This window comes from Lygodium microphyllum, chromosome 30 (genome assembly GCF_053477565.2).
Source record: "Lygodium microphyllum isolate KBCC chromosome 30, Lygodium_microphyllum_v1.1.10, whole genome shotgun sequence".
Taxonomy (NCBI): Eukaryota; Viridiplantae; Streptophyta; class Polypodiopsida; order Schizaeales; family Lygodiaceae; genus Lygodium; species Lygodium microphyllum.
In genome coordinates, this window is record NC_141164.1 from 119968797 (window position 1) to 119984044 (window position 15248).

At 42.2% G+C, this 15248-nt stretch overlaps 1 protein-coding gene across 1 annotated transcript; it reads left to right on the plus strand.

Moving 5' to 3' along the window:
• The first annotated feature begins 3355 nt into the window (after positions 1-3355).
• On the plus strand, positions 3356-4666 carry LOC148010289 (uncharacterized). The gene is made up of 2 exons (XM_087672897.1): positions 3356-3446; positions 3915-4666. The coding sequence occupies exons 1-2, from the start codon at positions 3356-3358 to the stop codon at positions 4664-4666; spliced, it is 843 nt and encodes a 280-aa protein (XP_087529023.1).
• The last annotated feature ends 10582 nt before the right edge of the window (positions 4667-15248 follow it).

Sequence of the window (15248 nt, forward strand, 5' to 3'; positions counted from 1 at the left end):
ACATGACACACTGCCATAGCCTCCTTTGATAGTAGTGCAGCCCGAAAACCCTTGAATTCTCGGGCATTAGGAGGCACATGATAATCACGCAGGCAATCTCTATTTTGATGGTGGTTAATACACAAAGTAAGAAATTGGACAGCTTGTTCATTATCCTTGCTTTGGATTCAAGCATAGGAAGAACCATCATCAAGAGCTTTTGTTTCCAAGCATGCTTTAGAAATGTAAGGTTGCCCAAGAATGATAGGGTAACTACAAGAGTCTTGAAACAAAAAGTGAAAATGATCTTTTATGTCTCCAATAGTTATCTACACATTAGGACATGCAGCATATTACTCTCCAGAAGAGTTGTTTGCAGCTCTCATTCGCCAACTTGGATCAACATCTATGGGCCATCTGCCACTTTCATAGAGACTCCTTTCCATGACGTTTATCTCCGAGCGATGTTCTAAGAGTGCAATACATGGTGTTTCTTTTTCTCCAATTTTGACGACTGTCTCCATTGTTGCTATTGCCTAATGTGTACGGGAGTACTGATTGCTTGGAATGAATCAGGCTTCTTTCTTATCATGTATGTTTTGTGGATGACCTTCTTTTTGAGAGGTGGGCTACCCAACTAGTTTGGACTAGCTGACCATTACATTTTTAGCCTTCACTTCTTTAATTTTTGCATCCATGCTTTCTTTATCTTTAGCTTCAATTGCTACAGTTAATTCTTTAACTGCTTCAAGATAAATTCCTTGTGAAGTTAGCTTCTCTTCATCCTGCACAAAAACTCAAAGAACTTGCAAAAAAGTATACACTGTTTCTTCAGCTCATCACCAACATATTGTCTTTTTCTTTTGATTACATTAATAATTACATCATGGAATTCACGTTTGGCAATTTCAAGAATTTTTCCTAATGTAAATTCAATTTTGCTTCCCAAAATTCACTCTTCTAGGACTCGTTTGAGATCGATTGTTGCAGATTCTATGTCAGACTGCAATGTGTAGCCTAGATGCTTGCCTTTCTTCTTTCCTTCGATCTTCTTTATTGGTGATGCATCTTCCATCTCTAGATCTGGGGTTATATTTTTAGCAAGCTATGGTTGTTCAGGCGTTCTTCTAGTTAGCCATTTCGAAGGGCCAGAAGAGGAAGGCCCTGGTTCATCTTTTCTTTTCTTCAATCAAGACTTCTTTATGATTGACGTCAACTGTAACGTGTCCCCTAGTATCATTCAGGACACGTCTTAGCAGTCCATCGGAAAGGATGTCTAGAAAGCTCCACCCGACACTCCCATGGAATGTTACGGGTTTTGTGATCTAGTTCCTCCCGCGTCTGCCACGTAGCGGAAGTATCCTGGCCGTTCCCACTTAGGATCGACCGGAATTAGGGTTTTCCTAATGGGTCACTAGCTAACAGCAACTAGCGTCAGACCCGAGCGAACTACTTTACGCAGAAACGCTAGGTCCGAAGCGGATTCACGCTGCACTTGGTTCAAGGAGAATGGGAAACGAGAGGGATGCAAAGCTCAACCTCTCTGCCATAAGACATAGTCCCATTCCGTTCCCCTAAAACAACGTAAATCGGGTAAGACGTAACTCTAGGTCATCATTCTCGTTATTCTTTTTGATGATGATGATCATTCCGCTGTTCCTCGAGATTTTTGAGAAAAGTTCCCGGCTAACTGGGACCACCCAACTGTAGGACGGTGTCGTATTGCTGCGCATTCGAAGTGTGTAAACCACCCAAAAGTTGTGCATGGGATTTGGTACTTTGTACATACTTAGTTGTTGTGATAACATTTATTTTATGCGTATAAGTATAGTGGGGAGGAGTTGGAGACAAAAGTGGCGAATATGATGAGATGCTTTCAGCCTATGTTGAGCAAGGTTGAGTGGAAAGCACAACTGATGCTGGTGAACATGTTAGGACTTTGTCTTCTCCTTCTCCAGCTACATCAAAAATACCTAATGATAACCACATCCAGGAGTTGGAAAGAAGGAGGCTAAGCATTGAAATGTGCTATGAGAAGCATGGAGTTATCACTGTTACAGTGTGTGCTTGTGAGGGCTGAAATGATGAACGGGTTGCCTCTTACCCATCCAACCTCCAATCCTCACTAAGAGAACTAAAGAGGGGCACCACCTAGCCAAAGGGAGGATGGGCTAGGACATCCATTTTCTCAAAGAGAATCAAGAGAACCAAGACACAAATTTTCAAGAGAGAATATATGTACTAGACACCATATTGGAATATAAGAGAGAGAGATGAGAGGAGAGGGAGACAAGAGGAGAAGAGGTAGAGGAAGCTTGCCTTATGCTACATAATAAAAGAACTCACTCATAGCTTCCCTCAAAGAGATGAGGGTATTCTAGAATGCTCTCATGGACTTGTCATTGTCTCTCTCCCCTTTTTTCATTCTCCATGGGCTCTTTATATAGCCTCCATGAGGGATTAGATTAAGCTAATCTTCTTGATTAACTTAATCCTAGATGATGTATGGCATCTTTGAAAATATGGAGCATAGTGAATGGGACAAGTCCCCACCTTGGTCATCATGCAAGAAGCCAAGGGTGGTGGTAGACAACATAGAAAAATGGAGCTAGATTACAAGAGGTGGGTGCCCAAAGCACATTATTATAATATATTTACAAGAAGGATAGAGTGGAAAGTTGGTGTGGTGAAAGAGAGAAGAAAATTGCATATAGCCAGCAGTCTGCGCCTTCGTAACTTCAAATCCGTGAGGAATTTGAAAAAAGTTTCTTCTGCAACTTTGTAGACCAGGTCGAAACCGATCGGCCTTCGCGGGAATTTTCTTGAAATTAGCTTTTTCTTGGGAGTTATTGAGATTATAAAAAAGGCTTCCAAAAGCTGCTTTGACTTTAGTATCCCATATGTATATAAATACATATAAGCATGTGACAAAAGGGGTCCATGCTTGTAAGCTTTTGTGCAAGATCCAAATGACACCATGATGTGGATATTGACTTGTGTGCAAGGGTGAGGTGTCCTCTAATGATGGTGATAGATTCCAAATCTTAGTGATGCAGACGGGGCCCATGTGTAGTTGGAGGCTAGTCCTTTGAAAAAATCTATGCATTCACTCAACTCCTAGGTGTAATCCATTTTCATCTTCACTAAGATAACCATCCCTTTGACCCTTTACATTGACATGCCTTCTAAGAACTTGTTCCTCCCATTTGCTAGAGTTATCATAATCGAGAAGCAATGTAGCATACCTAGTGCTTGAAGAGTAAACCCAGAGTGATATGGTAGGCTCTTGATAGGGGCTTTGGCCAAAATTTTGTGGTAGTAATCCGGGTTGTAAAAAACCCGGATCACTTGTTTTGGGTTACAATGTGTTGTTTACATGGGCGCCAAAGATATGGAACGACAGGCTCTTAAAGTATTCAGAATGAGACTTTTTGGAGTTGAGGTACGTGCTGTCCAGTTTGGTACAGGTACGTTGAAAGATGTGGCATCAGAAGCAATAAGATACTTGGTTATAAATGAAGAGACTACACATTATATTTTAAGGTCCGTAATTGGATTTCATCCTTATCCAATGCTGGTGAGAGATTTTCATGCCATTATTGGCAAAGAGACTAGACGAAAGTGTCGCTAATGAGGGATTTAAAAAGCTAAGAAGGGAGGGAAAATAGGAGCGTGTGACGAAAAGGAAGGAAGGGGGGCAATGCTAATTGGGGGAGAAAGGAGAGAAAAAGCGGGAGAAAATTATGAACGTCAGAGATTCGACTGAGGGAGATCATCCCCCTTACAGAATCTGGAGCCCGGAAGTTCTGGACACAGGAGACAAAGAGCACTATCTGATGCCTTCTATTTTCATCCTAAGGCGGCGTTATAAACTCCGAGAGCTTCAGGACATTGATGGAGACTTCCATGCACACGCAATGATCTCCTCAATGAAGGACTGCTGATCAGTGAAGGACTGCTGACTCGAATTTCCAAATACCTGCACACTCATACTACCACCAACGGTTATCATCCAGAGGAACCTGAGGGTGCATTGGAGCTAGTTCAGAAAACAATACCAGAAGCAGCTCCAGGGCAGGTGGTTGTGCAAATCAAGCTCCGTCCAATTAATCCCACAGACCTAGTCGCCATCCGCTCTGGTCGTTTGACTCGATTTACAAAAGATCCGCCAACACCTGGTTCAGAAGGCTTTGGTATTGTCCATTTGGTTGGAAAGGGTGTTGTGAATGTCAGACCTGGACAATGTGTGGTGCCATTCATTTGGGAGGAACTGTCACATGGAGGAGGGGGAACATGGCAAGAATTTGTATCAGTCAGAGAGGAAATGCTCAGTGTAGTACCTGAAACCATACCAGATGAAGTAGCTGCTCAGTTTGTGATTAACCCTTGGACCGTATATGGAATGCTAAAGGATCTTGCTGTTCCAAAAGGCGAATACATCCTACAAACTGCTGCTGGCTCAGTCTTAGGCAGGCAAGTGATTCAATTAGCCAAGTATTGGGGAATTAAAACCATCAATATTGTTAGGCGCTTAGAGCAGGAAGAAGATCTGAAGCTGCTTGGAGCTGACGAAGTGTTATGTTCCAGCACAGAAGATATTGTCGCAAGGGTGAAAGAAATCACAAACAAGAAGCTCGCATACGGATCACTTGATTATGTTGGAGAGAGAGAAAGTCTGTGTGTGTGAGTCTCTGTCGTCACTGGTCGCCATGGCTGATACACCAAGTTCTACACCCTCACAGAGGTCTCTGAGCATAGCAACTCTAAGGACTGCTGGCTTATCATATTTGGCAAGGTATCTAATGTGATTTGATTCGTCGATAAACCTCCAGAATGGCTGAATTAAGCTTCAGTTAACCATGAAGAGCCATCTACATACTGAGAGGTGGGGAATTCCCATGTCTTTTGGAGGCAGTGAAGAGCCAGTGACATATGCAGAGCTAATATCCACAGGATGGAGTTCTGAGCCATCACCAACATCTTCAACTTCATAGCTATTGTTACACCTGTACCCCTCCTTAAGGTCCTATCAACACCGGAAATTCGATATACAACCTTGTCTAGCTTCAGCTCTGAGTGGAAACAATACCATCGTGTGAAGACGGACAAGTAGAGGAAGTAGCTTGAAGGGATTTCAGATCGACACAGATGTAGATGCACCCGGAGGCAGATAATCACTGGGACTTCTTGAGACATTTCCTCATAGTTTTAGTTTGTTAAATATCACAGCTGAACTGATAAACAGTACAGATATTCTTGGAAGCTACTCTGAATCACCTTTTCTGGGTGCTGATTCAGATGTGTTCATTCAGTCTACAGATGATAAAAAGATGCATGATCAGATAATAGTTCCAGTAGTCTATGTTGACTTTGAGGATGTCAAGTGACGGGGGAGCAAAGTGGAGTATGAGCTAGATAAGAAAACAGGGCTCAACAAGGTTGATTGAATGGTGTATTCATCAGTGGATGTTTCCTTCGAACAAGAAAAATTGGTCTTATGCCAATGATAAAACAGGATGAGAAAGATGACAAATTCATAGCTGTTTGTTCTGATGATTCTAAGTTTTGACATTACAAAGACAACTGAATCCTTCCTCCACACAGACTTGCTGAATTCTGAATACAAGCCTATATGCTAAAGACATAACTGTCTTCAAAAACCTGAATGTAAACAATTTATGAGATACTTCGGTTTATCCTGAACATGAATTTCTTGTAACTCATTTGACAAACAATATAATGAACTTGGCATCAAATATTGTATTATCGAGATCTTCTTGATAGTCTTTATTTCTTGCTGTACCTTGAACTCCGTGTTCTGCAGCCTTTACACGAAATCTACGACAACGGACCCATGGCCCATCCTCCGCACTTTCCTCAGTTTGTTTTAGTTATGTTATCTAACACATTAATTTGACATATAACAATCAGCTTCTTTAATTAATCTTGTTTAAGCACTGGTTCCTTCACGTAATCTTATCACGTGACATATAAAAACAATATCAAGGAATCTCTTTTAACATCTCATCATTTTATTTTTGAATTACAAGAAGTTCCGCCTGTAGGCTTATCCATAATCTGCCCGGAGGCTAACAAGTAATCCCCAGGGATCACTATTCCAAGCTTCCGCCCGTCAACTAGTATGCGGGCCTCGGGATCCAGTCCCGAGTCACGTTAGCCTCTTGTGCAGGACCTGGAAGGCAAGGAATTTACGGCCAGAGCCCCCTGGCACCCAAGCGTCCTCCTGCTCCAAGTAGAACTCAACGGAGAGACCTCTCGCGGTGGGTTCGGTCCACGTTCCCGGTGCGGTCAACAACCCCCTTGGTTAGGGTCAGGCAGGCAGGCGGGGGTAACTGAAGCTGCCTCTCCCTTCAGGCATTTAACCTGAAGTATAGGTACTTGTTTAATTTATAATTCATAATTCAAACAGAGCCCTAAAATCTCTAGCAAGCACAAACATTTCCATTAATCAACCCAGTTGTATGGCAAACTGCTAAGGAAGTGTTCTTTCCTTTTTGAGTGTATCAGCAGTCGTTCTCAAGATGTCTTGTAAACTTGGCAAGATCCCTTATATTCGGGTGTAGGGTATACCCAACTTGGTTAACCCTAAGGTACCTTAGATATGCTAGTTTCTATTTTACAACTTTCCTTATTTAGAAGGATATCCAAAACTACGTCTTTTTGCAAGATAACTTGCGTAAGGATCTGTCGTCCTTGTAGAGGGTTTTTCCCTTTTCTCCTTGTGAATCAATCACAAAATGATTTCATACATGTTGCGCAAGTTCGATGATGGAATAATCGTTTTAGATTCCTTAAGCTGACGTATGTTAGGTCTAGGGTTTCTTTATTTAAGAACCTTATGGACAAACCCTAGTTTCTTATCTTTATGAATTTATTGTCCCTATGGTAAGGAAAGTAATCAAGTGTTTAGGTTATGAATGTTTCTATGTTCAGATTGATTCAGTTATCTTTTGGAAGGTAATCTCACTTGTCTTGTCATGGTTTTACTATCCTTGTGACAATTAACCTTCTTAATCAATACAATTTAATTTGACATATAGCATAATGCTAAGATGATACAAAGATGACAATACTCCTTGGGACAAAAGGCATAGCTGAGGAATTTGTGTATACACACTTTATTAGTTCCAAGTCCTCAAATAGCAGGGGAAAAGTGTTAATAGAGTGTCATCCAGCAATTCCCCACTACATTTTCTTTCCAAATGAGTTCGTATATCTAATTTTTATACTTGTTAATTCCTAACATCTAACTTTCGTTTTTAAAAGATGAACTCATGCCAAATAACAACAGTTGCTAAGATGTGCAATTAGCAAAGATAACTCCCTAGTAATTTGAGCATCGAAAGAAGCCTTTCATGAATTTAGCCATTTTACCATGATTCGTTGCGAAAGGAACAAGACTAATGGAGCAAGATATAATTTCTTCATTTTAGGACTATAATACTATAGTAAATGGATAGTATTGCCTATTATTTTATAATGCTTAATGCAATTTGAAGAAAGCTAATTTGTATACATTGTCATTCATAAGCTAACTCCTTCGTTAGAATTAAATTGAACAAATATATATATTTCCTTAACAATTTTTCTTTGCATGATTGACTAAAACCTGAATTAACATCAAGAAGAAAACCAGGCTTTGAGGTGAGATATCCACATGGATACCGGGAGATGACCCTCCCGCGGCTACGCCTTGGACTTTCTTAGGAGGCATCGCAAGTGTGGTCCGTTGAACGTGGAAGCAGCTTTACAACTTCTCCTTAGAACTCCACTGTCGCTCCTTGCACCGTTCGTCAAAGTAGTTTTTGGAAGGTTCCCTCCTTGAATTCGGGAATTGAAAAGGGTATTTTTAGAAACTTTTACAACTAAGACCCATTGAAGCCATGGGGAAGGCTTAATGGCCTTTGTAAGCTCGCATGAACGGAAATAACAAGGTGTGGAGAAGACACAAGATGTAGGAGAGCTTTAAGGAAAAATAACAGCCGTAAAGATTATAAGTAAGGGTCTAAGGACCCTTAGGTCAAACTTGGAGAAAAAGGGCTTATGGGGGCTTACACATGGGGGGAGGGTGAAAGGTTTTTGATGCCAAGGTAAAGGCTGAAGGGGTAATCACGGGAGAAGAGCTTTTAAGAGGCCACAGGCAGGGGGTGATTCCAAAGCCAAGGGAATAGGCCTTTTAGGGATTATACACAGGTAAAGAAGTAATAAGACCCTTAAGGCCTTTGTGCTCATGAGGGGAAGTGACTCCAAGTGAAAGAAAAAGGGGTTTTAGTATGAGGGTGAAAGGGGACTTAAGGGATTTTTAAAACCCGGCAGAGGGGGAAAAAATACAAAGGGGGTAGTAGGGTATAGGAAGGGGGTTTAAAGAGGGCCCCCCTTTGGAAGCTTTCAAGCTTCTAGAAGCTTTGGGGGGGTGGTTATGGCCATCTGTCCTGACGGTGAAGTGGAGGCGGCTCCTCCCTCCCTCGACGACGACTCCTAACTGCTGCCCTGGCGGCCAATCAATAGCGTCCCTTCCCCTCTTGCTCACAGCGTTATGATCTTTGGCAGTGGCGTTCAATTTCTTCTCACGCACCCCCCCCCCAGCATTCTCTGTCCTGCGGCCCCTCCCCTCCCCTCATTTAAATAGTGGAGGGAAGGGGATCTTCTCCTCCTGCGTGTCGACACGCATGCCCTCCCTCCCTCCACAAGCTCCACCAAGGAGCTTCGTAACTCCTTCTATTCCCCTCCCCCCTCCAGCTCGTCCGTCGGCTGGAGGGATAAGGGGGGGAAATAAATAATAATAAAAATTTTCAAAAGCCCAATCAATTATTTCCCACGTGGACTTTTACATTAGTAGGCTGATATGGAATACATTATGAACCTTTAGGTTCTCAGGGAGTTGCAATTTATAAGCATTGGGTCCTAGGCATTTGAGGATTTTATACGGCCCACAATACCTTGGACTTAGCTTCTTGAATTCTCCTAGGGATAGAGAACTCTTTTTAGGGCGTACTCGAATGAAGACCATGTCTCCTTCTTTGAAGACTCTTTCTTGACGTTTCAAATCTGCATATGCCTTTTGTCTATCCTTGGCTGCTTGTATGTCTTGTCTTATTGACCTTATTTGATCATCCATGTCCTCCAACATTTGTCTTGAAGCTTCAACTCTTAGGGTTGGGTCAGAAAAGTTTAGGGGACTTCGACAATCATGACCATACAATGCTTGGAAAGGGGTCATTTGAATGCTCTGCTGGTAAGAAGCATTGTAGGAAAATTCAACTAATGGCAAGTATTGAATCCACCTCTTTGGTTCTCGACAGCAGTATGCCCTAAGCATATCCTCAATGATTTGATTCACTCGCTCTGTTTGTCCATCCGTTTGGGGATGGTAGGCGGTGCTAAAACAGAGTTGAGTCCCAATAGCTTCAACGATAGCTCTCCAGAAGTGTGAAGTGAAGAGAGAATCTCGATCACTAATGATTCTTTTAGGTAACCCATGTAGCTTGAATATATCCTTGATAAACAATCTTGCAATGTCAGAGGCTTTATAGTTTGTCTTTACTGGAATTAGGTGTGCAACCTTGGTAAGCATGTCAACCACAACCATAATGGAATTGTATCCTCCTTGGACTTGGGGTAAGCCCACAACAAAATCCATACTGATGAATTCCCATTTCATTTGGGGAATGTCAAGCGGTTGCAGTTTCCCTGGCATCATGACATGTTCGGCCTTGATACGTTGGCAAGACAAACATTCAGTGACATACTTGAAAATGTCACCTTTGAGCCTCTCCCAATGGTAGCTCTTCCTAACTGCATTAAGAGTTTTTGCATAGCCAGGATGTCCTGCAAAAGGGGAATCATGAGCTTCCCATAATATCTTCTGCTTAAGTGACTGGCTTGTTGGTATACACAGCCTTGTTCTGTAGTAGACAAGTCCATTATCAATGGAAAATTCCTGATTTAGCTTGTAACTTCAGATTCTGCTCCTTGGTAGATATTTCTTTTATCATTGTTTGGTAGGCCAAATCATGGCATGCTTCCTCTCTAGCTAGTTCAAGTATAGGATTGTTTGGTATCGATACCTTTGTAGCCAGAGATTTGGCCGTTGATGGATTTTGCAAGATTAGGGAATTTAGGAATGCCTTGCGACTGAGTGCATCGGCAACTACATTCTCTTTCCCTGGTCGGTACTTGATTTCAAAATCATATTCCTCCAATACTTCAATCCATCGACGTTGCCTCATGTTGAGCTCGTTCTGGGTAAAAATCCATTTGAGACTCTTATGATCGATTACTAGAGTAAACTTATTACCCAACAGGTAGTGTCTCCAAAGCTTTAGAGCATGGATGACAGCTAATAATTCCAGATCATGCGTGGCATAATTCTTTTCATGACTCTTCAATTTCCTTGAAGAGTATGCTACTCGATGACCTTCCTGCATAAGTACACACCCCAAGGCAAGAATGCTGGCATCAGTTACTACCTCGAACTCTTTATTGAGGTCAGGAAGTTTTAGAATAGGTGCTGATACCAAACTTTGCTTCAATTTGTCGAAGCTATTTTGTTCGGAAGTTGACCATGTAATAGATGTCTGCTTCTTTAGTAAGTCTGTAAGAGGTGCTGCAATCAAAGCATAGTTTTTGATAAAGACCCTGTACCATCCTGTCAAGCCAAGAAAGCTATGTATTTCTTTGACGGATACTGGTATTGGCCATTCAAGCACATCCCTGACTTTGGCTGGGTCTATTGATATTCCCTCTGATGATACTATGAATCCCAGATATTCAATCTGACGCTTGAAGAATGCACACTTCTTCATTTTTGCATACAGCTTATGAGACCTCATTGTCTCAAGGACAATCCATAGTTGAGGTTCATGATCTTCTTCTTGTTTAGAATAGACTAAAGTGTCATCAAAGAAGACAAGTACGAAATCATCAAGATATGGTCTAAAAATATCCTGCATTAATCTATTGAAGGTGGCAGGTGCATTTGTAAGCCCGAATGACATAACCAAGAATTCAAAGTGCCCATATCTTGTATTGAAGGCCGTTTTTGGAATATCTTATTCCTTGATCCTTATTTGATAGTAACCTGACCTGAGATCAATCTTGGAGAAGATCTTTGCACCTTGAAGGTGATCAAGAAGCTCATCTATTCTAGGAATAGGATACTTGTTCTTGACTGTTGATTGATTCAACCCATGGTAATCAATACATAGTCGAAGTGTCCCATCTTTCTTTTTCTGGAATAGTACTGGAGCTCCCCATGGTGAGTTGCCAGGCCGGATGTAACCCTGATCTAACAGTTGCTTGAGTTTTTCCTTCAACTCAATAGCTTCCGGTATGGACATTCTATAAGGTCTCTTTGCAATTGGCGCAGCTCCATGCACTAGCCTAATTTCATGATCAACTTCTCTTGGAGGCGGAAGCTCAATCAATTCCTCAGGGAATACGTCAGCGTATTCCTTTATCCAAGAAGGTCCTTCATGAGACTCTTGCTTTTGATCTAACTTGTTGAGTTTGATCAGGTAAACGGGTAATCCTTTTCTGACTCCTTTTATGATCCGCGATACTTTGGCTAACTGGATTCTTGGCACTCCTACCTCACCTTGAGTTGTAACAAACTCCCTTTCAGAGTTTCGAAAGGAAACTTGACCCTTTCCACAGTGGATGTGGGCGTCATTAGGCTTAAGCCAATCCATCCCAAGTAGACACTCATGGATACCTAAATTCATGACTCTGAATTTGACTGAGGTTTTCTTTCCTCCCAGAAAGAATTCTTCCTTAGCAGTTTGCCTGGTACAAGTTACCTCACGACCGTTTGCCAATTCCACAAGCAGGGTAGGTGCTTCTACTGTGGCTATTCCTAATCTTTTTGCACATGCTGGTGAGATAAAGGAATGTGTACTGCCACAATTAATCAAGGTTTTGAAACCTTTACCTTGATAGTCCGACGGTGTTTGAATCACCGAGAACTGGCGATTCGGCCCCTTCTTGTGTAAAGCGGCATGGACTGTCGCTCTTTCGAATTCTACTTCCATAGTCGGATCTTCCTCTTCTTCTGCTTTGCATCTTTGCCTATTGGTAATGCAGGCAGTTCTTCCTCTTCCATGGGTGGTGGCTCCTTGACCGCGGCCTGCACCTTGGAAAGGTGTTTGATGATGTCCCCCGCTGAGCTTGGGACATTGCCTCTTGAAGTGACCGGGTTCGTTGCAGTGGAAACATCGAAGGTTTCGGCCATTACTTTGAGTAGGAACAAAGTCGTTGACGTTATTTGTCCTTGCTTTCTTCCTTTGTCCCTGATTGTGACCTTGAACTCTCTTCACTTGAGGTCTGAATGCTCCTCTATTCGGGTCACTATAGGACCAAGTTTTGTTACCCCTTGGTCTAGCTTGCACCTCCTGAATTATAGGTGCCGCTCGAATGAGTGCATCCTGAAGATCTAATGGACGCATAGATTCAAGACGGGTATTTACGGGTGGATTTAAGCCCGCACAAAATTTGGACACCTGCTGCGTCATGTCCATTTGTGGCGCCTTTAAAAGTGAGACAAATTTAGAGTAGTATGCGTCAAGGGTGAGTCCTTACTGTTTTAGCTCGTAGAACTCATTCATCTTCTGTGTACGATATGCAGGTGGCAAATATCTCCCCTGCACGGCTTTCTTTAACTTCTCCCAGGTAACGGACCCCTCTGAAGTCCCTTGATCCCTGCACCATTGTTTCCACCATAGTCTAGCTTCGCCGGTGAGTTTTAACTTGGCGAGCATGGCCTGATTGGTAGGTGCAGTACCAGCTGCTTCAAAGTAATCTTCCATAGATTCAATCCAAATTTCAGCATCAAACTGGACGAATCTGCCTCTCCCGTCAAACTCGGGTGGCTTAATCTGCTTGAGGAGGAACTTCTTCTCCTGGGTCACAGCAATACTTGATGTAGGGGGCGAATTTGGAACCTGTACCTGGGGTTGTGCGTGGATAAAAGTTTTCTTAACGTGATTATATGATAATTGACGTTAGCTTATCTTTAGTTTAGCTATCTCGTAAATCATGAAGCTACTTAACTTTTTAACAATCGTGATGCACAGCCAGATATTGATAAAAGAAGTTCTTATTTATATTTACATGGGCGTAGCCTTATACAACGTCTCGTGTGATGATAATTTAATCATTACATTCAGTTTGGGGAGAACAACGTTGTATTGCATTTGTCTACAGGAACTGTGTAATAGTAAGGTTTTGGGTCATGGATCTTTAGGAATCAATAATTCATTGGAAGTTTGGGATACCCTTTTCGTTGGAATCCATACTTTTCATGGCGGCCCAACACTTTAATCCTGTCGGCTGGGATTACACAGGTTACTTCCTCATATACATATGAGTTCATTTCAACCCTCCGACCTTGAATATGTAAAGTTGAATTTACGTGAGCTTCCACAAAAATGAACAACTTCATGACTTTCAAGTCTTCCAACCACTTGATCCTCTTTAGGTTGGTCTGTAGATAAGCAAACCGGTGGGCAGCTATGTAGTAGATTCCTGAAGACCCCGTCCATCTTCGTTCTATGTATAAGGGTGATGGATTATAAATCTACTCCAGGATGTTCATCATCCCAATTCTTTGTCTATAAAGCGGAGAATGCATTGCAGTCATAAACATGACCCGAAACACCAAAAACTTGTTCCACGCTTCATAGTTCTGCAAGACAGCATTGAAGATGAGGAAATGATTGGACAACAATAATTTCTTTATTTCATTTTATTGAGATGTCATAAAAACAATTCCATTGTTGGTCGGCTCTGATACCAACTGTAACGTATCCCCTAGTATCATTCAGGACACGTCTTAGAAGTCCATCGGAAAGGATGTCTAGAAAGCTCCAACCAACACTCCCATGGAATGTTACGGGTTTTGCGATCTAGTTCCTCCCGCGTCTGCCACGTAGCGGAAGTATCTTGGCCGTTCCCACTTAGGATCGACCGGAATTAAGGTTTTCCTAATGGGTCACTAGCTAACAGCAACTAGCATCAGACTCGAGCGAACTACTTTACGCAGAAACGCCAGGTCCGAAGCGGATTCATGCTGCACTTGGTTCAAGGAGAATGGGAAACGAGAGGGATGCAAAGCTCAACCTCTCTGCCATAAGGCATAGTCCCATTTCGTTCCCCTAAAACAATGTAAATCGGGTAAGACGTAACTCTAGGTCATCATTCTCGTTATTCTTTTTTATGATGATGATCATTCCGCTGTTCCTCGAGACTTTTGAGAAAAGTTCCCGGCTAACCGGGACCACCCAACCGTAGGACGGACCCATGGCCCATCCTCCGCACTTTCCTCGGTTTGTTTTAGTTATGTAATTATCTAACACATTAATTTGACATATAACAATCAGCTTCTTTAATTAATTTTGTTTAAGCACTGGTTCCTTCACGTAATCTTATCACGTGACATATAAAAGCAATATCAAGTAACCTCTTTTAACATCTCATCATTTTATTTTTGAATTACAAGAAGTTCCGCCCGTAGGCTTATCCATAATCTGCCCGGAGGCTAACAAGTAATCCCCAGGGATCACTATTCCAAGCTTCCGCCCGTCAACTAGTATGCAGGCCTCGGGATCCAGTCCCGAGTCACGTTAGCATCTTGTGCAGGACCCGGAAGGCGAGGAATTTACGGCCAGAGCCCCCTGGCACCCAAGCGTCCTCCTGCTCCAAGTAGAACTCAACAGAGAGACCTCTCGCGGCGGGTTCGGTCCACGTTCCCGGTGCAGTCAACAACCCCCTTGGTTAGGGTCAGGCAGGCAGTTGGGGGTAACTGAAGCTGCCTCTCCCTTCAGGCCTTTAACCTGAAGTATAGGTACTTGTTTAATTTATAATTCATAATTCAAACAGAGCCCTAAAATCTCTAGCAAGCACAAACATTTCCATTAATCAACCCAGTTGTATGGCAAACTGCTAAGAAAGTGTTCTTTCCTTTTTGAGTGTATCAGCAGTCGTTCTCAAGATGTCTTGTAAACTTGGCAAGATCCCTTATATTCGGGTGTAGGGTATACCCAACTTGGTTAACCCTAAGGTACCTTAGATATGCTAGTTCCTATTTTACAACTTTCCTTATTTAGAAGGATATCCAAAACTATGTCTTTTTGCAAGATAACTTGTGTAAGGATCTGTCGTCCTTGTAGAGGGTTTTTCCCTTTTCTCCTTGTGAATCAATCACAAAATGATTTCATACATGTTGCGCAAGTCCGACGATGGAATAATCTATT

Bases quoted from the DNA above. Each gene is read 5' to 3' on its own strand.
- LOC148010289 (XM_087672897.1), top strand. From the start codon at position 3,356: ATGGGCGCCAAAGATATGGAACGACAGGCTCTTAAAGTATTCAGAATG. The intron at 3,447-3,914 runs GTACGTTGAAAG...TCCTCAATGAAG, and splicing joins TGCTGTCCAGTTTGGTACAG to GACTGCTGATCAGTGAAGGA.